The sequence below is a fragment of the Lithobates pipiens genome, unplaced genomic scaffold (genome assembly GCF_037356315.1).
Source record: "Lithobates pipiens isolate NorthernLeopardFrog02 unplaced genomic scaffold, aLitPip1_a1.2 Scaffold_19, whole genome shotgun sequence".
Lineage (NCBI taxonomy): Eukaryota > Metazoa > Chordata > Amphibia > Anura > Ranidae > Lithobates > Lithobates pipiens.
This window is the reverse complement of record NW_027507764.1, coordinates 332,549,121-332,574,629: the sequence shown is the minus strand read 5'-3', so window position 1 is coordinate 332,574,629 and position 25,509 is coordinate 332,549,121. Positions and strand designations below refer to the sequence as shown.

The following is a 25,509-nucleotide window of genomic DNA, read 5'->3' as shown; positions in this document are numbered from 1 at the left end:
TATGGCGCAACTGCAGCTGCTGTGTACACAGCTCTTTGGTGAGGAGAAGACACAGCCTTGTGTGTAGAGCCGGGTGTCAGTTTAAGAGGACTGACAAACACGAGGAGGGGAGGAGTGCGGAGACGGTGCAGCTCAAGTCACTGGGGAAAGCAGAAGATTTTTGATAGAGCTGCTCCGCACTGTATGGGAGCGATCTGCGCTTCCCTTCCTACCAACAATACACAGAGCAGCCTGGCCTGGAAGTGTCTTATCAGCTCCAGACACTGGTCCTGGGCACTGACACACACACAGATACACACTGATAAAGTCCTAGCTGGGGAGTTGCACATCCTGTGTATAGGGAGACATTAGAGGAGGAAAATACAATGACTGGTGTTTGTAAATGCCACCCTATACACACACACACACACACACAACTGACTGCTCTGAAAACTACATACTGTACTCACTCAGCCCTCCCCCATTATAGGACAGTAAACCGTTCCTTCGGAATGACACACCAGCGTTCAACTTAGCTCTTCCTCCTGATAACCCTGAGCTCCCTGGAATGTTCCTCCCTGGTCACAATGCACAGGTCGCAAGCTGAAAATGTAGGCGAGTGCTTGGTCCTGGTACGCATGCTGTTAGTAACGGTTACTGGAGCTGATATTAGTGCTGTGCCAGGTGGTCAGTGTGTTGGCTCTCTTTAAGCTTCTTTTTTCTGCTGGTGACCACCCAAGGCATCGTCAAACCTCTACTCAAGAAACCAAACCTGGACCCTCAGGATCCAAACAACCGTAGGCCGATTACAAGCCTCAACACCATTTCTAAGATCATAGAGAAAGCTGTAGTACATCAGCTACAACTTCACCTGGATACTCACAAACTCCTGGACCCGCTGCAATCAGGCTTCCGCCCGGGTCATGGAACAGAAACAGCTCTCCTCAAGATTTGGGATGACGCCCTCGAAGCAGCAGATGACGGAGAGCCGTGTCTCCTCGTACTGCTAGACCCAAGTGCAGCGTTTGATACAGTAGATCACAATACTCTACTCGTCCGCCTCACAGAAGTAGCCGGAGTCCAAGACATAGATCTCCAATGGTTCGCGTCCTTCCTAGGAAATCGGTCACAGACAGTGAAACTAGGAAAATTCCTCTCCAAAACTCGGGCAGTCACCTGCGGAGTCCCTCAAGGCTCTCCGTTGTCACCCGTTCTCTTCAACATTTACATTCGCCCACTCCTTCAAATCATCAGATGCTCAGATGCTCAGATCTCTGCTTCCACTCTTACGCTGACGACACGCAACTTTATTTCCGGATCAATGGAAAAAAAGATCACCAACAAATACTTGAAAACTGCCTCAAATCAATAGAGGACTGGATGACCACCAACTCCCTCCAGCTGAACCAATCAAAGACAGAGCTTCTTATCTTACACCCAAATCATAAGCCCGCAACCAAAACCTCCTGGTCTCCACCAACCGTCTTTGGGCAGACTATCTCCCCAAAGACCAAAGCGAAGAGTCTCGGGGTTATTTTAGACGCACAAATGTCAATGGATGCGCAAATAGGATCTGTAGTCAGTCGATCTCACCATCATCTGCGCATGCTTCGCAGACTCATCCCTTTTATCCCAAAGAATGACAAAGCAGTGGTAGTTGGAACAATCATTAATTCAGGACTGGACTACGCAAACTCGCTTTACATAGGATTACCACAATATCAACTTGCGCGATTACAACTGATCCAAAACACGGCAGCAAGGCTGATAACAGGAAAAAAACCCTGGGAATCCATTTCTCCTTCACTGAGGAGCTTACATTGGCTAACCGTAAAAAATCGGATCACGTTCAAGACCCTTTGCCTCACCCACAAATGCGTGCATAGAGAAGCTCCGCAATACCTAATGGAGAAAATAAATCATTACACACCAAACCGCAGTCTTGGATCAGCCAACAAAAACCTCCTCCTCGTGCCCAAAGCCCGGTATAAATCCAAGGGTGATCGGAGATTCGCTGTCCAAGGGCCTCGGCTATGGAATGCTCTACCAATCAACATCCGCCTGGAAGAAAATCACCTGGCTTTTAGGAAAAAACTCAAGACCTTCCTCTTTTAGCAGATGATCAAAGCTCGCCACAGCGCCTAGAGGCGATTCAGTTCGCATTGTGCGCTATACAAGTATTTCATTCATTCATTCATGGAACACACTTCCTACAAGTTAGGCTGCTGCCCACTAGTCACTATGTATTCTCCTGGTTACTTCTGATACTAGTGCAGCGTTTATTAGAACTGGGCTGTATTTCCCTTCACTTGCAGCATCTAAAAAGGGTCTTCTCCTCCTCTCCCTTCCACCAGCAGTCAGCTACTGCAGGAAGAAAATATAGGCAATAAGTTCCAGTAAATGCTGCCCCTCCTATCCAGGGGTCTGTACACCTGGTGTGCCCATTATGAGGGGTTCCTACCATCCCTGTGCTTTGTTTCCAGGTCTGAACCCCTGCTATGCTCATTATGAGGGGTTCTCCACTGATGAGGCTGTACTGATGGGCCCTGATGAGGCTTGTACTGATAAGTGGCACTGATGGAGACATATAGGTGGCACTTAGTGCCCATGGGCACTGATGGGCAGCACTAATGGGCACTGATAGGTGGCACTGATCATCAGTGCCTTGATTATCTGTGTACATACCCCATGTACAGGGCTAGCGTTACCTATAGACAAGGTAGGCACTGGCCTAGAGCGCATATCAGTCAGGGATGCCGCACCAGTGCCATGTCGTGCCCCCCCCCCCACCACTCCTACATACGCTGCATGCATATCATGCGACAGGCCAGTGACCGACTCCACCCCCAAAATGGTAACAGTCATTATAGCCGTTATAAAAAGGTGGGTTATACATGGGCAGGGCAAAAGGGGTGGCGTCAGGGGTGGAGCCAAGGACGGTGGCAAAATGGGGTTTCGCCTAGGGCAGTGATGGCGAACCTTGGCACTCCAGATGTTTCCCATGATGCTCATGCACTCATAAGTGTAACTGAGCATCATGGGAAATGTAGTTCCAAAACATCTGGGGTGCCAAGGTTCGCCATCACAGGCCTAGGGTGTCATAAATGCTTGCACCAGCCCCGCCTCCTTTTCTAGAAAGTGTTCCAGGGCAGCATCTGAGAGATATGGCTCCTCCCACCTAAAACCTCCATCCACCATTTTAAAAATCTGTCACATACCTCAGTAATATACAAGTAACAGAGGAACAACAGGCAAATATAAAACATCCTTCCATAAAACTTCCACCTAAAAATAATACATATGGAGTGCTGCCCTGGAAGACTTCCTAGAAAAAGGAATTACCAGGTACCCAACTCAGTTTTCCAGAGCAGCACCTGGGAGGATTTAGCAAGAAAAACTACTACTACTTAAAGATCAGTCTTGGCTGGACAGGAAATATATCCTGTAAGGTTTTGTAAGGGTACTGAAGCTTGAGCAGGTTGCCACCTGGCAGATCTCAGCTGGCATAGCTCCTGCTTTTTCCACATATAATGACCAGGCCTGGTAGAATGGGCTGTGATTCCCTTGGGTGGTACCTGGTTGAGATTGGTAGATATGAGACATGCTAGTCTGATCTAACTACCAGCTTTGGGGAGTTGAGGAGACACCCTTCCTCTGTCCATAGGTGATGTGAAATGACCTCCGACTTCACTTAGAGGTTCTACATATAAACTTTGAAGAGCAGCAGGGAACCCCTAAATTGAATCAGTTTTAAGATTCGTACTGTGTGCTCCATGGGAATAATGCTCCACGCACTGGAAGACAATAGGGACCAAACCCCCCCCCCCACCCCCACCCCCCCCCCCCCCCCCAGCAGTGATTAGACTGCCACCCTTAAAAGTGGCCACCAAAACCATTGCTGCAATGTCACTTGGCTTGTTAAGTGCCATTGGCCCCCAGAATCACCCAGGCACCATCCAATGAGCAGCCAATCAGGCACTGTAAGCATGGAGATGCCGATTTCTGTCCCTGGTTGGGTCTGAAAATAGCTAAGAGATTACCCATACTTGACTTGGAGTGAACTACTTTAAGGTCTATAGAGACATATAAAGGATAAAACAGTATAGTAGAATGCGATGATACCTAGACCATAATTTCCACTGCAACTTCTGATGTGTTCAAATAGATACTTAAAGCATGGACTAAGGAGCAACGCCCTTGACCATCAGTGAGGAAAGTGGTGACCAGGTATGGCCTCTGACCACAAAAGTAAGAAATACACAGAAATTGCTAGACTGCCAATCCATTACTACACATATAACCAATATGTAAGGACAATCATATAGTACATTCTTGCATACGCAATATAATGGTCCCTTCATCTGAATGCAAATGTCAGGTGTTCTTCCTTTGTATTAAAGGAGAAGTAAACCCATCCATAAAACAGTTTCATTTACAGCACGTGCCGGAAATGTAACATTCCCATTGCTTGTGCTCTCAATTGATCACATGTGCAGCATCATGGCAACTGTAGATTAAACAGAGGCAAAGATGGCAGCTTCCTTGGCTGAAAACGATAGGGGGTGTACTTACACTTTAATTTGAGTGCCCCCCAAGGACTCTAGGGCTAGTTGGGATTCTGGTATAAGTAGAGTTGGGTAGATCCGTGCTTAAAGAGACTGAGCCTGTAGCAGTAACAGGATAAACCATTCATGTTGACTGTTACATCACGTTCTGTTAAAGTGGAGTTTTAGACAGAAAACAAAGTCCTACTAGATCACTTCAGGCTGGCCCCTTTTGCAGGTGTAGCAAGGTAAAATGTTAAAAAGTGGCCATACTGTGTAAGATCCAGTAATACACTGTCTCATCTTGCTTTGCACATGCTCAGTTGCTCTCCATTTTGAGGCACTGCCGAGTTTGTAGACGATCTTCTGACAGCCTTAAAGCAGAATTAAATCCCATTATCCTTTACAGCCAAGGAAGCGGCTTCTGTCTGATCTGCAACCGCCATGGTGCTGCGCATGCGATCAGCCATGGCACCTGCCATTTGATGGTTTAACAGTTTGGTTGATGCAGTAAGCGAATCTGACAGTTAGCAATCTAGGCATGTAACTTTTTAGAGACCTAAATCAATGGGCTTTGTTGCGCTTTAAGATTCACTTCTGCTCAGGGGCCATCAAATAAACAGTCACAGATAGTCACAGATAATTGACAAAAGCCTTGATCTGTGACAAATTAGTTGAACATTCGCAGCTAGATGTACAGTACATATTGGTCTACTTCATGTGTATGTTCACATCCAAACAATATCAGAAATAGACAAAATAACATTGAGACAAAACATACTGTATTGCAGAACCATCAAAGATGTTTCAGCAGCCAAGACTCCTGGGCCCTCCATGAGCAATTACCATCTGAATATATTCAAATGAATGCAGTAGAAAGAACTGAACCCCCCGTGTCTATCTAAAACATAGAAGGATAAAGTGTCCTGTATAGTGCACCATCATATAGCAACTTCTGGAACAAAGCCTGCTTCTAAAAGAAGGCAATTTGAAACACCACATAGACAGAGCAATCGTTTATGAAATGCACAGAGTCTGAGATTGCAAATTGATGTTTAATGTGAAATTCGCCAACAAAGGATATCTAGTTTAACTATAGCCACCAGAGATACTTCCCCCAATTTATCCATTTCATGTGTAGGTTCATGATAGAGATAAAATACTAGCATAATGCAGAACCCCGAGGTCAGTCATGGTGTATTCATCTAAGAGATACCCACTGATCTGCAATGCCTACACAATTGATGGTTATGCCATCAAGCAGTTGGCAGAATCCAGGACCTAGGCATAACTTGCTCCGTGGCTACTAATGCTTTAAATATCTATCCAGTGCAAGTACTGGGGGACTTCAGGTAAAAAAGTGTGAGGTTGAGCACACAAAGTGGTGTGTATAGTGGACACTGGTAACCCATAATAGGTACAGGTTACACTCCTCCCTGGCCAAAGACAGATGCTCAGTTGGACTGAGTCACCCATAGAGACGTACACTGAAGGAAACCTGAAGGTCTCACTCAGATGAGAAGCACCCAAACTTTCAATTCCTAAGGTCTTAACCTGGTCAGATCTGGTAGAAAATTAGGGCTGCATTCACACCTGAGCGTTTTCAGCTCATAAAATGCCCGAAAAATGCATGAAAAACGGCCAACAAGCAAAGTCCCAAAATGGCACCTGTTCACATCTGAGCCTTTTGTCACCTGAAACAAAATGCCTTCAGTTCAAAAAAAAAAAAGAACACAAGCTTCTTTGGGGCAGATTCCAGGCGTTTTTCTGCTTTTTACATTGGTGAACTGTACAATATCACGTTAAAAACGCGCGACTTTGAAACACTCATGTGTGAATGCAACCTAAAGCTGCTGACATCCTGAGCCTGGAAATGTAGTCAGAAGTACACCACCTTCCTGTGATAACAAGCAGACAGGTTTGTCTATGCAGCCCTTGCATAGAGGACTAGTCCAAGAGCCAGTCAATTATACATTGCAGGATCCACCCAAAATCAAGCACAAAAAACGTGATTGAGCCCCAGACTGAAGGGAGCGGAAGGTGTCGGACATCTTTTACAGAGACTAATCATTTTAGACTCCCAGGCATTATTTTGCTACAAGTTTGCTTATGTACTTTTGGCACAGATTTTTGTTCCAGGTTCCAAAAACGTGCCATGGCGAAACCGGAAGTGATGTCACCCACAGCAACAAACAAGATGCACCCGGACGTGACACAAGCGGAAGTGTAGTATACTGCTCATACCTCCACCAAGATGTCGCCGGTCGGAAGTGATGATATCACCATGTCCCACGAGCAAGACGCCACAATCTGGGTCCACCCTGAGCACTAGACCGAACACAGCAGGCAGAATTCAGTGCCTGGAGGAAAAAAAAAAAACATACGCTCTGCCTCGTGGCCCTGCAGCAATGAGGGAGAAATACTCAGGGCGCGATCGATTTGATGCTTGCAGATGGGGGGACTGTTGCTTATCCCTTCAGTTGGAGCGAAACCTCAGTCAAAAATTAACCCCAAGGGGGGTCCTCCAGTTGCCCCTGTCATGAAGCTGCCTAACCTCCCTAGAGGCTTGTGTAGGCAGTCAGATGGAGAGGCCCTTACAACTAGACAAGAGCCTAGACGGCAGGGGGAGTGTGCTCTACTCTCTGTACTGTACTATAACTTTTTAAAAGGCTTTATCCATGTTTGTGTGTTTGTACATGCGTTTGTGTGTATTTGTGTGTGTGTGCATATGTCTGAATGTGTGTGCGTGCATGTATCTAGGTGTGTGTGTGTACATGTCTGAATGTGTATGTGCATGTGTGCGCGCGCGTGCGTGCATGTATCTAGGGGGGTGTGTGTGTGTACATGTCTGAATATGTGTGTGCACATGTGTTTGTATGTACGTGTGTGTGTACATGTGTCTGTATGTGTGACACACAGTAACATGAACCAAGCCATGGACAGGGGTGCCTCAAGACTTAAAATACTTTTCAAGGGAGCCCCGACTGGAAAAATGTTGAGAAACACTAAGTTGGATAACTGGACACTTTCAACCTTATGGCAATTGTTTTGTGTAGTACCATTCATGTTCCAACATTAATGTGCACAAAGCCATGTCCATAAAGACACGCTTTGACAAGTTTAGAGTGAGGGGGGGGGGGGGGGGGGATGGGACTTGAATAGCTGGAACAAAGCTCTGAACACTTTTTGAAATAAACTTGAATGAAGATTGTCATCCGAGACTTCTATTCTAAAATCACCTTATCTCACAAATGCTCTGGCCGATTGAGCACAAATTCCCATAGACTACTCCAATATCTTGTGGTGAGTCTTTCCTTAACTACTTCCCGCCCGCCGGCCGTCAAATGACGGCTAGGCGGCGCACCTATTGTGGCGGGAGGGCGTCATTTGACGTCCTCCCGTTTAAACAGGGAATGCGCACGATCGTGTGCGCACATCCCTGTTTCTTCGGTGGCAGCGTGTCACGGAGACACCGCTCGCCACCGAAGGGGGTAAACAGCCATTGGGTATGGCTGTCTACCACGTGATCGGCCGTGATGAAGTCACGGCCGATCACAGATGGTCACACCCCCACTGTGCACGGCGCGTGATCACGAGCACGCTGCACGTCGGTGGCGGCGTGTTCCCGGGAACACTGCTCGTCACGACACTGGTAAACAGCCATGGGTCGGCTGTTTACCCACGTGATCGGCTGTGATCGTTTCACAGCCAATCCCTAAAATGTAAACACACACCGATCGTGTACACACTGATTGCCCCACCCCCCCCCAATAAAGAGGACCTGTAACCAACCCTCATAGTACCTGTCACTCACAGTCCATCAGAGTACCCGAGTACATGTCACAGCCCATCAGTGGACCCGAGTACCTGTCACAGCCCATCAGAGGACCCGAGTACCTGTCACAGCCCATCAGAGGACCCGAGTACCTGTCACAGCCCATCAGAGGACCCGAGTACCTGTCACAGCCCATCAGAGGACCCGAGTACCTGTCACAGCCCATCAGAGGACCCGAGTACCTGTCACAGCCCATCAGAGGACCCGAGTACCTGTCACAGCCCATCAGAGGACCCGAGTACCTATCACAGCCCATCAGAGGACCCGAGTACCTGTCACAGCCCATCGGAGGACCCGAGTACCTGTCACAGCCCATCAGAGGACCCGAGTACCTGTCACAGCCCATCAGAGGACCCGAGTACCTGTCACAGCCCATCAGAGGACCCGAGTACATGTCACAGCCCATCAGAGGACCCGAGTACCTGTCACAGCCCATCAGAGTACCCGAGTACCCGTCACGGCCCATCAGAGTACCCAAGTGCCTGTCACGGCCCATCAGAGTACCCGAGTACCTGTCACGGCCCATCAGAGTACCCAAGTACCTGTCACGGCCCATGAGAGTACCCGAGTAACTGTCACGGTCCATCCGAGTAGCTGTCACGGCCCATGAGAGTACCCGAGTAGCTGTCATGGCCCACGGCAAAAAAGGGCAATAGGTATGTAGGCTACCCTGCTAGGTCCCCCCAAAGGGACTAGAATGTAAATGTGTGTGTGTGTATATATATATATATATATATATATATATATATATATATAGATAGATAGATAGATAGATAGATAGATAGATAGATAGATAGATAGATAGATAGATAGAGATAGTAATCCGGCGCTCCATATATAGTGAGAAAGGACAGTCCCATCAATTAAATACAGTAAATGTATTTTAATACATTTTGTGAATTTATGTTTGGTTGTAAGTGATCATATTGTGCAATACTGACCAGTGAATAATTATTACAACGTCCTAATTTGTTGGTACAGTCATCTCTAACATCATATGCCCTTCTTAAATTATTGGCTACACCAATGTTTCAGTGGCTCACCCTTTCATTAGTCTCCTGACCACATCCTTGTTACGTGGTAGGTCTACTTTCCCCTCTTCTGTAAAATCCTTATTATAAAACGCACTCAAAGAGGATTTTGAACTTGGCATTTTAGTAAGCCCCCCGTGCATGAATTTAGAAGCACGGGAAAGGGAACCATTGTCCCACTGTCTTATGGCGCATAAGAGGATGCACCCTTCAAGACATTGAAGAAGGAAAGCCAAAGATCTATAATGTATTAGTTTCATAATTATTTGTGACATGCATACAGAGATGCATGGCCTACCTTTAACCATTTTAACTCTATGATGCTCTTTTCACTGAAGTGAACAGTAAAATTATATTTTATAAAGAGTACGTATTTGGGTTCAAGGTATTACAGTTTTTAGTATGGAACCACATACCTCCCCATTGCCATGAAATAATCTTCATATTTACTCTGTAATAAACGACAGTGTCTGCTCTAGGACAATGTGGATCGATGCGAATCGCGGTTCTACATACCTTTGGAGGGTCGCAATTTGTTCCAGTAAAGCCACTTTTTCTTCATTGCACTGACTGATTTTATCCTCTAGTTCTTGAACTACTGCAGATGACTAAAGAAAAATTGTGAAATTATATACTTTCCACTTAAGTAACAAATACAGACAGACATTCTTTCCCCATTAATCCCTGTGATTTGCAGCGTAACACAAACCTATAGTAATTTATTCAACAAGCACCCTTTTCAGGCGAATTACAGCAGCGAGGTATTTATTTTGGAGCACCCGATTAGAGCCATAGGCTCTACTAGGCGTCAAAAAAAGGTGAACGGGGAGCGTCATGCTTGGCGCTCGCAGTTCACCCAGCTGTGTTAGAAAAGTGAATGAATATTCACTTTCCTAACACCGAACCACCTCTCCACTAATCAGGTGATCGGGTCTGTTAGACATCACCCGATTGGCTGAAACAGGCGCTGTGATTGGATGCCTACCAGGCGTTCAATCATAGCAGAGGACAGGAAGGGGACAGGAGAAGACATCGAGGAGCATGGAGGACGCCGTTTACCGCCATCACCCGCTGCCCCTCCGAGACAGGATAAGTGCTGGGCAGATGGTGGGTGGGCTCAGCAGCAGGGTTTGATGAGGCACCGGGGCAGCGTTTGAGCACCAGCCGCCACTGGTTTCATGATATACTTTTTTTTTTTTTTTTTTTTAAGTATTTGGCCCCATATTTCTGGTTAGAGATAACAGGCCCATATATGAACGTGCATATGATCCCAATAAGTGTAAAACTAAAATTGCAGTTACTTGTTCAAATTTATACAGTCAAAAATACAAAACATTGGGCAACATAATTAAAAGCAGATCTCCAGGTAATCTAGCTCTATAAAGCTCCCTACTCATCCTCCTGTAATTTAAAATGAATCATGTTTATTTCTTCGTTCACTCCTTGTGGAGATACAAGATCTTGAGATCCCTGTAAAACCATCATGGGGTGTTATTAAGGCCAGTTCACACCACAAGCAGTCCAGTGCATCCAAAAGGCATAGTTCACACTAGTGCAGTCAGGTCCAGAAAAAAAAAATAGAACATGCTGCATTTTTCCTGCACTGGACTGGTATGTGGTAAAACGCATCAAACTGCAACGCAACACAAACACAAACGCACCAGACCCCAAAACTGTGAAAAAACAAAGGGAAGAAAAAAAGCATCTGGAATGCATTCCAAAGTGAATTAAAAACGCATCAAAACTCACTGTAACGCGTTAAAAACACACATGCAGAAATGCATCCGGCATGGATCTGGAGTGCGTTTCTGTGGTGCGAACTAGCCCTAAAAAGAATAATGGGTGTACCTTATGGTACACCCATATTCAGGTGTTATAGGTGCATGAGCTTTCGCAACCCAGCCTCCCCCCCCCAAATCCAGTGTTTAGACAGCGAGTAGGGGGAATCTTCTTCCTCCGCTTGCCCTCACAATTTTAAAAACACTGCTCCGGCACAGTCATTCATTCACTGTGTTCTGTGAATGTGAAAACTACAAGTGCCGTTAACCTTTGCAGCTGTCGGCTTGTAGTTCTCAATGAACTATCAGGGGGTTATTGAGCACTCTAGTAGTTCATTGTTTTTCCAGTCATTTGCACCCGCAATCTCCTGATCATGGGTGCAATGCTTTGCAGGCTCATAGTAAAAAAAAAAAAAAAAAAAAAAAAAAAAAAAAAAAACAATTTAAAAATGTATTTATTACACAAATGTGAACTTATCCTTTAAAGCAAATGCTCTCCGCAAATGGTGGGAGGAGTCAGCAGAAACAGAAAAACAAACATACAGGCCACTGTTGCAGGTGGTCAAAGACATCGGGAGCATCGGGAGCATTTGCCCAAGTACAAGTACTCGGATAAATGCTCGGTATCGGTGCCGATACAGAAACTAGTATCATTATCAAGACAACCCTAGGCAAAACCATAAAATAGAACACAAATGTACAATTATTGGGGGGAGGGCAGCTTGTAACTCCCGCACGCACTGATCACCGCTGACTGTCCAGGCATCGGGTGAAGCATCGGGAGCATTTGCCCAAGTACAAGTACTAGGGTAATTGCTCGGTATCAGTGCCGATACAGATACTAGTATCGGTATAGGGACAACCCTAGGCAAAACCATAAAATAGAACCCAAATGTACAATCATTTAAAAAATGATGTGAGCCTGAAGTTCAGCTTTAATAAATAAAACAAATCTCACCTGGACAGCCTGGGGTTCCACTATGGATATCTGGGCACTAGAAAGGGGCTCAAGGTCATCTTCTTTTACAAGAACTGCAACATCTGCAGTGTCTTTTACTACAGCCTGGTGGCTTCCAAAGTCACGATAAAGTTGCAAAAGGTCTGGAGGTTTTGGAATATTTAATCCTACATCATCCCATAATTCAAAGTCCTGAAGAAAAAGTACAGAGGGTCAGGATTCCAATTACCTGGCTTAAAACCGATTAGTATATACAACCTCTGCGCTTTCTTTTCAATATTTTTTTTTGAATACAGCAATCCACAAAACACAACATAAGACATATATACTTTTACATGTTGCAATTCACAACCAGGTTTCTTGAGTCAAAAATGCAAACCCTGTCCCAGGGTCATCGCAATTTTTATAAAGCATTCCTTGTAGTAATAGAAAAAAAAAAAGGAACCATTATAACAAAAGAATTTGTATATCACGGTAACATAACTGGAATATATTTTAGCTTATACGATTAAATCAGGGGTGTCCAACCTTTTGACCTTCCTGGGCCACAATGGAAAAAGAGGAATTGCGTCGGGTCATAAAATATACTAACAATAAGAAAAAGTCAGACAGATCACAAGGTAACAATTGCTCAAATAAATTACCTGTCTGAGTAATAAAAATTCATTTTTTTTAAATATTTTTTATTATAAAAGTAAAAAAGAGCAACATAAAACAAGTGCCATATTTGACGCGTTTTTGATAACCTAATGCATCAATATCTGGTTGGTTGGATGGATGTAGCAGCAATTCTCAATTACTTCTCAAGGTGCATATCAGATATTTTGGTTCAAATTTTGCCCTTCGTGTGCTTTGTCCTTGAGAATAATTGCTCACAAATCCAGGTGCTGCCAAAAACTGATGACACGAATAAGGTGCGATTGTGAAGAGTGGGATATTTTAGTTTGGGAAGATAAAAAAGTTATATAAAAATCCATTAAAGATTCAAAATTTTCTATAGCTGCATGTGTTCGCTATTGTAGATGCATTTTTTTAAAAGAAAAAAAAAAAAAGAAAGAAAAAATTATAATTTTGTGTTGGGCTGCATTCATAGCGTTCTTGGGATGCAGGTTGGACACCCCTGGATAAGATGGAAGAGGAAGAAAGAAGAAGAAGAAGAAAGAAAGAAGAAGAAAGAAAGAAAGAAAGAAAGAAAGAAGAAGAAAGAAAGAAAGAAAGAAGAAAGAAAGAAAGAAAGAAGAAGAAAGAAAGAAAGAAGAAGAAAGAAAGAAAGAAAGAAAGAAAGAAAGAAAGAAAGAAAGAAGAAAGAAAGAAAAAGAAAGAAAGAAGAAGAAAGAAAGAAAGAAAGAAAGAAAGAAAGAAAGAAAGAAGAAAGAAAGAAGAAGAAAGAAAGAAGAAGAAAGAAAGAAGAAGAAAGAAAGAAGAAGAAAGAAAGAAAGAAAGAAGAAGAAAGAAAGAAGAAGAAAGAAAGAAGAAGAAAGAAAGAAGAAGAAAGAAAGAAAGAAGAAAGAAAGAAGAAGAAAGAAAGAAGGAAAGAAAGAAAGAAGGAAAGAAAGAAGAAGAAAGAAAGAAGAAGAAAGAAAGAAGAAGAAAGAAAGAAAGAAGGAAAGAAAGAAAGAAGGAAAGAAAGAAGAAGAAAGAAAGAAGAAGAAAGAAAGAAAGAAGGAAAGAAAGAAAAAGAAAGAAAGAAAGAAGGAAAGAAAGAAGAAGAAAGAAAGAAGAAGAAAGAAAGAAAGAAGAAGAAAGAAAGAAGAAGAAAGAAAGAAGAAGAAAGAAAGAAAGAAGGAAAGAAAGAAAGAAGGAAAGAAAGAAGAAGAAAGAAAGAAGAAGAAAGAAAGAAGAAGAAGGAAAGAAAGAAAGAAGGAAAGAAAGAAGGAAAGAAAGAAGAAGAAAGAAAGAAGAAGAAAGAAAGAAGAAGAAAGAAAGAAAGAAGGAAAGAAAGAAGAAGAAAGAAAGAAGAAGAAAGAAAGAAGAAGAAAGAAGAAGAAAGAAAGAAGAAGAAAGAAAGAAGAAGAAAGAAAGAAAGAAAGAAAGAAGAAGAAAGAAAGAAGAAAAGAAAGAAAGAAGAAGAAGAAAGAAAGAAGAAGAAAGAAAGAAAGAAGAAGAAAGAAAGAAGAAGAAAGAAAGAAAGAAAGAAGAAGAAAGAAAGAAAGAAGAAAGAAAGAAGAAGAAAGAAAGAAAGAAGAAAGAAAGAAGAAGAAAGAAAGAAGAAGAAAGAAAGAAGAAGAAAGAAAGAAAGAAAGAAAGAAAGAAAGAAAGAAGAAGAAGAAAGAAAGAAAGAAGAAGAAAGAAAGAAGAAGAAAGAAAGAAAGAAGAAGAAAGAAAGAAGAAGAAAGAAAGAAAGAAGAAGAAAGAAAGAAGAAAGAAAGAAAGAAAGAAAGAAGAAAGAAAGAAAGAAAGAAAGAAAGAAAGAAGAAAGAAGAAGAAAGAAAGAAAGAAAGAAGAAAGAAGAAAGAAAGAAAGAAAGAAAGAAAGAAAGAAAGAAAGAAAGAAAGAAAGAAAGAAAGAAAGAAAGAAAGAAAGAAAGAAAGAAAGAAAGAAAGAAAGAAAGAAAGAAAGAAAGAAAGAAAGAAAGAAGAAGAAAGAAAGAAAGAAAGAAAGAAAGAAGAAAGAAAGAAAGAAAGAAAGAAAGAAAGAAAGAAAGAAAGAAAGAAAGAAAGAAAGAAAGAAAGAAAGAAAGAAAGAAAGAAAGAAAGAAAGAAAGAAAGAAAGAAAGAAAGAAAGAAAGAAAGAAAGAAAGAAAGAAAGAAAGAAAGAAAGAAAGAAAGAAAGAAAGAAAGAAAGAAAGAAAGAAAGAAAGAAAGAAAGAAAGAAGAAGAAAGAAAGAAAGAAAGAAGAAGAAAGAAAGAAAGAAAGAAGAAGAAAGAAAGAAAGAAAGAAAGAAAGAAAGAAAGAAAGAAAGAAAGAAAGAAAGAAAGAAAGAAAGAAAGAAAGAAAGAAAGAAAGAAAGAAAGAAAGAAAGAAAGAAAGAAAGAAAGAAAGAAAGAAAGAAGAAGAAGAAAGAAAGAAAGAAAGAAAGAAAGAAAGAAAGAAAGAAAGAAAGAAAGAAAGAAAGAAAGAAAGAAAGAAAGAAAGAAAGAAGACGAAAGAAAGAAAGAAAGAAAGACGAAAGAAGAAAAAAAAGAAGGAAAGAAAGAAAAGAAAGAAAGAAAAGAAAGAAAGAAAGGTGTGTGAAGAGATGTGTTCCATCTCTTCATCCATCCCGCAAGTCCAGCTTACCATGCATTTCATTGTTTTCCTGAAATGTATTATATCCATGGGTCTCATTTTTCAAATAAAGGCAATTTGTCATTCAATGTGAACATCCTCTTTGTTTTATCAAATTCACAACACAATAAGCTCTGGTTCACACTGGTGCGATTTGTCATGCAATTTGACAATTCAAAATTGCATGACAAGTTCCACCCTATTGCCAGCAAGCTGCAGTGACTTTGAAAAAGGTTCCTGCACTACTTTTTTGGGATTTCTTTGTGACTTGCATAGATTTGCAGCTTTGAAATTAGCTTAATCTCAAAGCAGCACTGGTGTGAACCAGGGCTAAGAAGGACACATTTGGTAATTGTTAAATTCGTTGCTTTGCACCGGAAACTTAAGCCCCATGCACACTATCAGATTTTCTGCTGGTTTTTGTCTTCAGATTTACCAAAACCATGTAGTGTAAGGGCGTGCCTGATTGCATACAAATTGAAACTCCTAAGGTTTTGACCTTATATTATATGGTTTTAGTAAATCTTAAGACAAAAATCAGCAGAAAATCTGATAGTGTGTATGGGGCTTTAGAGCAGAAGCATACAGAGGACCTAAACTCATTTAATTCACTGCCTTTACCATTCAATTGTCCATTGTGGGAACCTCAGGCCGCCAACACTACTCACGACAGATGTTGGACTACTAAATGGCAGGTATGGGGCTTAACTAGGAGTCAAGCAGAAGAAATTCCCTCTATGTGATATGAATATGGCTTACTAGTGAGAAGGAAAAAAAAACAAAAGGTGCTGCTAAAAAAATAAAAAATGGATTACATAAATATTACATTTTAAATATTAGAAAAAAAAAAACAAAAAAAAAAAAACATATTCATAGTGTAATTACGGAATTAACACATACCACTAAAGCTAGAAAAAAAAAAGTTACACACAGTAAAATTATTATTGCCTGCATTTCATAACTGCACACCTATACAGAAAGTTAATTATCAGTAATCTAATGGTGGTGTGCTGCTTGCTGCTTTTTGCTATCACAATGACTAAGAAAAGGACTACAAAATGTTTTTTTTCCTAAGTGTTTATTGAACAGGAGGGTCAAATGCCACCACATCCATTTAAAAAATATCTGTTGGACATGTGAACCCATGACATACAGTATTCACCCATGAACAGGATTTAAAGCAATTTTACACAAACCATCTTGCGTTGTATAGTTACTTTTATACAGCTGACCTATTGTGGACTACCATGGACATATCACCATGTTTCATAAGAGCCGCTGAGTATTTAATAATTCCATATTCTACACAAGTGCTTTGAAAATCAGCAGTACAAAAGTTTTTATTAATTCATGGTATATAACGTCATGGCATCTGCAGTCAGATCGCATTTGGCATCTAATAGAAAACTATGGAAGGAAATTCCAAGAACAATATAAGCAGTTAGAAGGATATCCTTTTGCCTTGCTAGGATATTCCTCCATATTACATTGTTCTAAAATGGCCCTTTCCTGAGAAAAAGTCCCAGAACTGTTTTTATACTCCGTTTTTCTACCTGAGGATTATGCACCTTCTAGCGTTTCTATACAACCAAAAATAAACATATTGTACTTAAATGTAACTAACACATTACCTGGTCATCATTTTCATCAGAAAATGTTATAGAAGTAAGCTTGTGGTTATTTTCCAATAAATACTCGTTCACAAGGTAATTTAGTGCTCTTTTTTCAAGATTTTTAATAGGTTCCTAGAATAAAACAAACCAAAGCAGTTAGAAAAGCTATACATATTTGTGTACTTACTGACAGGCGAGGGCTCAAGAAAAACTCTACCAACCAGGTAAGAAAAATTCTGCCAATACTCACTTGTGTAGCCAATAAAATTTGCCTATATAAGCCCCCCACCTTTTAGTATATGGCACCTCTGGAGCTGCCCTTGAGAATAAAAATAGAATGTATCTGGATGACTAAATACTTATGGAGGGACTCCGATATGAAATCCAGGACAGTTTGTTCATTTCAGAACACTTCCATAAAACCCCTACCATCGTTATTTTGAAACAAGACTGTATTGTATATTAAGCAAGCCTCCAATTCTTAATCTTAAAATATAGTCTTTGGCAGGTCAAATATTATGGATCTCAGGGATAAAGGCAATCCTAAACTCATAAAGGAAGTGGTGGCTTTAAACTGGAAAGAGACAAACCAAGCAAATAAACATACTAAAAAAATTAAATAAACGAGCAATATTAGTCCATATAATTTTAACACTTGATTTAGTATCGACCAGTCCAAGGGCACACTAGTAATACACACAATGGTTCACTTCACCATCAAGGGGCAATGACTATTATAACTGTAAAAAATAATAATAATGACAAACAAAAGGGTTATCTTCTCCAAAACTGACCGTGATAAATTAGAGTGTTCAAGCTCTGGATATTTAATACATTTAAATGGGGGGGCCCTGCTCACCTCATTTTAATGTGATATACTGTATGTCCAGTCTGGTAACCAGTTCCGTTTTATGATATGCAGTTGCAGAAAGAAAATGACCTTAAGATACAACAGCATAATACAGAATCTTCCTATGTGAGGAAGCAGCTCTGTTAATTAGGCTAGCTAAGATTGGATCTGAATTGTATATATAGTACAGGCCATTGGTGAGATGGTTACAGAGAGAGCTACAGGGTTTGGTCCCATAATGCATTAATATTGGATTACAATTATATTTTCCCTTACCGCCCTCCCCTGCAGACTAGTTTACCTTAAGTGGAAATCTAATTTACTAATGGAAGATAATTATTATGAGATTATGCACTCTTAATTGTTAGCAAGCGTTTACTATTAATTCACCTAGGGACCAATTAATACAAATACATGAGAATGATGAAATTAATATACAGCAAGCATACTGTACACACAAATACACTATATTATATATATCTACACACATTCATTTAATAGAAATTATATATAAACATACATACATATATATATATACACACACACACAATATATATATATACACACACACACATTATATTATAATATATATATATATATATATATATATATATATATATATATATATATATATATATATATATATATATATAGTGTGTGTGTGTGTGTGTGTGTGTGTGTGTGTGTGTGTGTGTGTGTGTGTGTGTGTGTGTGTGTGTGTGTGTGTGTGTGTGTGTGTGTGTGTGTATATATATATATATATATATATATATATATATATATATATATATATATATATATATATATATATATATATATACATACATACATACATACATACACACACACATATATACAGATACACACACACACACACACACACACACACACACAATGTACACAGTATGTTTCTGATTATGTATTCATTGGAAGTTTACAGAGGGCAGCCCACAGTCTCATCATATTAAAAAGGTATACCGATGGTCCTTGCAATCCATCCTTTGGAAGTCTATCATACTCCATTTTAGAATGTAATTTCTGGCTAATGTAAATTTGAAAAATACAGTTTTTTTTTCCCTTTCAGCAGTTAAGTCTAAATAAATATACCTACTATATTTCCTTACAGATACTGAAGTCATTTCTTAAACTTCAACTTACTCAGTATGGCTAAATCACTAAAGGCATACAGACTATTTACTTGGTGAACCTTCCAATAGCTTAGCAAATAAAGCAAAGCTGTGCTCACCTTGTATACCCAATAATGTACAAGGTAAATTAAAAAACAATTCAAATACAATTAGTAAACCAGCCCCAGTGAGGCCACTTTCACACTGCCGTGACTTGAAAGTCGTGTGATTTTACAGCCGCAATTTGATGCGATTTCAGGGAACGCTTGTGTAAACTTGAGGTCTATGGACCCCTACTCGCATTAAAGTCAGACCAAAGTAGTGCTGGGTCTACTTTGAAGCCGCACAGATATGAATGGTTATCATTGAAAATCATGGGGTACGACTTGTCATGCAACTTTGCACTCCCAATTAGCAGGACAAGTCACACAAGTGTGAAAGGGGTTCTTTTATGGCTAGCGTTATCATCCTAATTATTGTAGTGTGAAGTGGGAAAAAGGTTAAAGATAAAATGACAGCATTAAAAAAATTCCGATCTGCAGGAACTCATTAACTATCTATATGATGAAAAGCTGCCTAGAAAAGTTTATCTAAAAAGTTATGGTAAAGTCTTGTTTATTTTTTTCCTATAAAAATAATTTTTTTTTTTTATATTTACATGCCTTGTGCAGTGGATTTGCACAGAGTAGCCTGGATCCTCCCCCTCTTGCATCCCTCTTCTGTGATCCTGGCCCACCCTCCTGTTCAGTGCCCCCACAGCAAGCAGCTTGCTTTGGGGGCACCCGAGCAGAGTCAGCAATCCCTGTGTCCATTCAGACACGGAGCCCCGACCCAGGCCTGCACCCTATATCCTCTGATTGACTAGCTCACTTTGATTGCCAACAGTGGGAGCCAATGGTGCTGCTGTGTCTCAGCCAATCAGGAAGGAGACATTTTAGAATTAAGATAAAAAAAAAAAAAACAGCCTTTTCAACCCACTTTAAGTTTGGTTTTAAACAATAACTGAAATCTGAAAAATTGCCACTAGGTGGCATGCAAAAGATGTAAAAGTGTAACTCTAGGAAGAAAAGTGACAACGTCCAGCTTGCGTATAATAAATCATAAACACAACAACACTAATCTGTTCCCATTCTGATTATTAATAACCATTCATGTCTATTCCAAAACCTTAAAACAAAGTCTCTGAATGGCTTCAGATTTGCTTCAAGATTTAAGATAAAAGGAAAACCACTTCAATTCTGAATACAATAGCGCTGCAGGGGAGATCTGAAGCTTTTTTTTTTTTTTTTTCAACCTACTGGTTAAGAAAATAAATAAATCAGTGAATACTCTGCTTTAGTTTTAGGGCTTGTATTCTCCAGCAGCGGCATTTTACTGTGGCTGCCGGTGTGGAAGCTGTGCTGTTGTGTTATGTCAATCCTCACAGTTTATATTTTTTGTAAACTGCATTGAAATGTCACAACATTTCATTCATCTTTATTCACTTCAGCGTGTTATAATGTGGTATGGTGCCTGACAACACACTACTCTGGGGAAAAAAAAAATTCTATTGAGTTTTGTGTTACTACCACAAGTGCATAAATTATGCTAGTGCATGAAAAACCTAACAATTGACTCCTATTTGCTCCCTTTTGGCCTGTTAAATATATAATTGAAAGCGTGTTATTAAATCTGTTTGATAAGTGCAAAGAATAGCTGGTTATTCCCCCCCTCCCTTCATAATACACTAATCAGCGCTGCAGCAGCTGATTGAATGCTGTTTTTTTAGCGAATCACAGGGCTACACACATCGAAATTTAGGCGCTTCCTGCTACAATGGCCGAACTTTGATAAGTGCGCTTAAAGTAGAACTATAGGCAAAACTTTTTTTCCCCATTTTAAGAGAGTAAGGGAGGGTTATAACTCCTGTAAGGTTTTTTTTTTTTTTTTTTTTTAGGCATCTTTGTCCCATTGGGGAGATTTACATTCACTTCTTGTCCTATAGCCAAATAGGAAGTCCCTGCAAATTAAGGCAATCTCTTGAGGATCCGCAAGTTACAAGAACTAGTGTGTCTCCATTGGAAGATTTCTCCTCTAAAAACTGACAGGTGTTCTCATCCATCTCCACTCTATCCAAAACAAACATTTTGCCTTTAGGTATACTTCAAGTTAAACCCAAAACTCAGAGGCGTAACTACAACCTTCAGGGCCCTGGTGCAAGAAACCATGAAGGGCCCTTTCCATCAGTTTCGGGGGCCCTTCCCTCCAAGCCCGGGTCCCTTTACTCCCATTCTGTGGCCCTTTATTACTGTCCGGCAGCAGGCCCCTTTCCTTCATACTTGGCAGGGCAAGGCAGTCTGCGAGCGGCATGGTAGGGCAAGGCAGTCTGCGAGCGGCATGGTAGGGCAAGGCAGTCTGCAAGCGGCATGGTAGGGCAAGGCAGTCTGCAAGCGGCATGGTAGGGCAAGGCAGTCAGCCAGCAGTAGGGCAGGGTAGTTAGCGAGCTGCTATGTGACTAGATAGGTAGGGAATTACCAGTCTCAGTGTGCCCCAACAGCTGGGGATCTACCAAACTCAGCTGGCACTGACAGCTGTGAAACAATCAGTCCCAGTGTGTACCAACAGGTGGGGATTGGGGGACCACCAGTCCCCGTAAGCCCTGACAGAAGGGAGGATCTACCATAACCAGCATGCTCTAAAAGACAGGGACATACCATTTCCAATGTGCTGTTGTCTAAGGAACTATTAGTCCCAGTGTGTGCTGACAATCAGAGGGTGTTCACTCAGATGTTGAGACTTTTAGTTCCTTGGCAGGGAATGCTAGTAGAAGTCTTATAAACATCTACAAGCTCAAGCATGGCCTGATCGAGAATTACAGGTCCCAGCATGGCCTCCTCGAGAACTAGAAGTCCTAGCACGGCCTGATTGAAAACTACAAGTGCTATTATTCCCCGATAAAGAATGACTTCTTTAAGTATACTGGCACTTGTAGTTTTCTATCAGGTCATGCTGGGACCTGTAGTTCTCTGCCAAGGCATGCCGGGGCTTGTAGTACTCCATCAGGCCCATGCTGGGTCCTGTGGTGCTCTTTCGGACTATGCTGACCTCTGTGCACCCTCCCTTCAACCAGCAGAGTGCAATCACCTCCTATGGTTATCCTGATGAAGGATGCATGTCCCAGGCAGTCACCAAGGTAAACTGTAGACAGCATTCTCTGGTGTCTCAGGTGTTGGGAGGTGGGCATGGCGAAGGAGAAGAAACCCAGGACCAGGGTGATGCCCCCTCCTGGCTCTGGTTGTTTTGTGGAAGGCAGCAGTGGAGGAGGTGGTCTTGGCCAGCGAAGACTTCCCATTGTTAATGTGGCCCAGCACCCCAACATTTTGCTTCAGTCTCCCCCTCTGCAGGAGCAAAGCATTCCAGCATGGGGATTTAAAACTTCCTGGTTGTGCACTACTTCTCCTTCTCTCCCGAAAACAAATGGTGGGGAACGTCAGTTCCACGTAGTGTGCAGGAGAATCAATTACTTCAACATAGGCTTTGCCTCTGGGATGTTCTTAGTAAGAGTGAATGAGTGCCCAGAGGGAGCCTGATCTGCTTCTGGTGGAGGAGGTAGGGGGAGGGATCTCTGCCCTGGCATGCATTTGTGCAGGGCCGATGTGAAACCTCACACGGTTATCTGTGGGTACCTGAGGCAGGGTCGCTGTCCCAATAGTTGGCATGGCAACTACATTCCTGCTGTCTTGGGGACCCCCACGGTGGCAAAACACCAGGGCCCAGTCACAAGTGTGGCTGCTGCGACCCTGGTAGTTTTGCCACTGCCACAACTAAAAACAAGTCCAGAGTCAGAGATGAGCCCTATGGCACTATGTGAGCACCCCTGCTGACAAGAATTTATATATAGGAGGGTTGACTGTATTATGTTTCAGTACAACAAAAAAATGAATCACTCTTCCACTGGCCAGTAAGCTACTGTTGAATGGACAGAATAGTTAAGGTTGAAAAGCAGAGACTTCCAGTGCTGTCCTCTATTAAAGTGGTTGTAAACCCCCCGATTGTCACTTTTACCTATAGACTGAGGCTTACCTATAGGTAGTGGAAATATCTCCTAAACATACACTGTTTAGGAGATATTTACCTTGTAGTGCATGTGCTGTGAAGAAACGGACCCCCATGCAGTTTCTTCACTCCCAAGTGCCGTGACTGACGGCTCCCACCCGCATGAGCGGGAGTGACATCATGCAGCTCCGGCCAGTCAAGGAGCTAGAGTCTGCAGCCCCAGAAGGAGGAGGGGAGACGATGGATGCGGCCACCAGCGGGGACAGCACGGGCTTCATTTGCAGGTTAAGTGCCACATAATGGGCTAGTGTATGATGCATACTAGCCCATTATGCTTTTACTTTGCAAGGGAAAAAAAAGTAGTAAAGTGGTTGTATACCCTCATTTGTAATTTTTACCTTCAGGTAAGCCTATGATAAGGCAGCGTCTGCGGCCCATGCGCTTTGAATGCTTGGCAGAAGGTCCGGCAGATGCTGCCAGACCTTGCCAGGAAGAAAACTCCTGCGTGCATGTGCAGGAGTGATGTCATCACGGCTCCGGCCATTCACAGCGCCGGAGCCGCTAACCCGGAAGCGTTTAGGGCCAAAATGTAAGCTCCCTCGGCGTGGACCGGGCTGTGATACTGGGGCTTCGATCCTAGGTAAGTAATTCATAAAGAGCAAGTATGCACCGGTGCATACTCGCTCATTATGCCTTTGCCTTACAGTGTTTTTTCTTTTTCTTTAGATGTGCGAGTATACAACTGCTTTAAAGAATATGTAAATCCAGCATTTCATATTCCTGATATGCTCCTGCTGTACCATGTACTTGTATGAGAAAGCTCACACACATTCACTGGGTTGACCGGTGTGCTGCTGCTTCTCCTCCCCCCAGCTATTATGCAGCTGAGGCCAGAGGCAATGTGATCACAAAGGGGAAAAGAAGGCATTTATGATTTTTTACATCTAATTACAGACATTTTGCCTTTCTATTTTAAACTGAATGGCATGTTTTACATTACCATATTTTAAAATTGATAGCCAGTACCCAGCACCTTATTAAAAGCCAAGTCCACCTTTTAGAAAAATAAATAAGTTGCACATATTGGTCATTTGCAGGGGGAAAAAAAATGTGCATTTATTTTATTTTTTTGCACAGAAGCCTGTGTAGTTCATTCATTGACAGTTCTCTATGGATGAATGGCGCGGCTCAAAAGTGACATGCTGTCAGGAACGGTGAGGGGGGGTTCCATTTCCCTAAATATGGCGCAAAAAATGCAAGTTAGCCTTTAAACTTTTTTTATTTTTGCAAATGGAGACATGTTTCCTGCCTTTTAAAATGGATTTGCCAGAACACACTGCCTGGACTGACAGCTCCAGAAGCTTATAGCTTCCAAAAGTATCTTGGAACCATCACTCACCAGAGATGACCAAAACTCAAAAAGATTGGGGTGTTTATAGAGTATCCATCACAGGGCCTTGGTAAAGGAAGATCAGCTCTCATCTTGTGGTTAAAAACCTGTTTAACCAACATGAAATGAACAATCAGTTTGTTTGTTTTTTTGCAAGTCTCACAGTTATGCTGTGAGACGTGCAAAAGTTATGTTTTGTGTACATTATGCCCCGTCCACACGGTCAGATTTTCCGACTGAAAATGTTCGTTGGGAGCCGGTTGTTGAAAATTCCGACCGTGTGTAGGCTCCAACGGACATTTTCCATGGGAATTTCCGACACAAAAAAAATCTCAAAAATCTCAAAGATCTCAAATTTTCCAACAACAAAATCCGTTGTCTGAAATTCTGATCGTGCGTACACAATTTCGACGCACAAAGTTAAACGCATGCTCGGAATTAAGCAGAAGAGCTCATCGTACGTCACCACATTCTTGACGTTCAGAATTTCTGGCAACATTGTGTGACCATGTGTATGCAAGAAAAGTTTGAGCCAACATCAGCCGGAAAAAAAAACATGGGATTTTGCTGTCGGAATGTCAGATCGAGTGTACGCGGCATTACTGTTGTCCAAAATGCAGTCACTTTAGGAAGACTGTTCTGGTTTTACAATAATGTGTGGAGTTAATATGGTTACAGTGAATTATCTAACCAGCAGCAGATTATAGGGACACTCTGCTTGACATTATCTAAACAGCAGGACAGTGGGGAGCTTGTTCAGTACACAGCAATCAAAAGGAAGCAATATTACTAATAGGAAACTAAGGGTTTCCTTAGACAGAACAGTTTAAGATATCAATGTCAGTTCTGGTCTCTACTACAAGATTATAGTCTGATACGCAGTTTTGACTTAACACATTCTGTATATCCTTCCTATGCTCTGACCTTTTGACATATACAGATCAAATGATGACCATTCACACCAGCAACATCTCAAAATCACACACTTTATATAATTTCCCTATCGTATATGCTAAAAAATATTGTTCATTATATGTATCTGTATTGTTTATAACTGTACCTGGAACCTTGTACTTTTTCTTGCCAGGGTTCTACTACCTTGTACCTTTACGTTTACCTTGTTTAATAAAAATTTCTATTGTAAAAATAAAATAAAAACTAT

General features: G+C 41.6%; 1 protein-coding gene across 4 annotated transcripts in view; it reads right to left on the bottom strand.

Moving 5' to 3' along the window:
- Positions 1-25,509, bottom strand: part of RELCH (RAB11 binding and LisH domain, coiled-coil and HEAT repeat containing) — a 208,430-nt gene that overhangs the window by 113,378 nt on the left and 69,543 nt on the right. For all 4 annotated transcript variants that reach the window (XM_077492057.1, XM_077492055.1, XM_077492056.1 and 1 more), the window contains 3 exons: positions 16,964-17,077; positions 12,126-12,317; positions 9,906-9,997 (listed from right to left, as the gene is read on the bottom strand). In XM_077492057.1, coding sequence (XP_077348183.1) covers positions 9,906-9,997; positions 12,126-12,317; positions 16,964-17,077 — 398 coding nt within the window. The remainder of the gene's footprint in view (positions 1-9,905; positions 9,998-12,125; positions 12,318-16,963; positions 17,078-25,509) is intronic.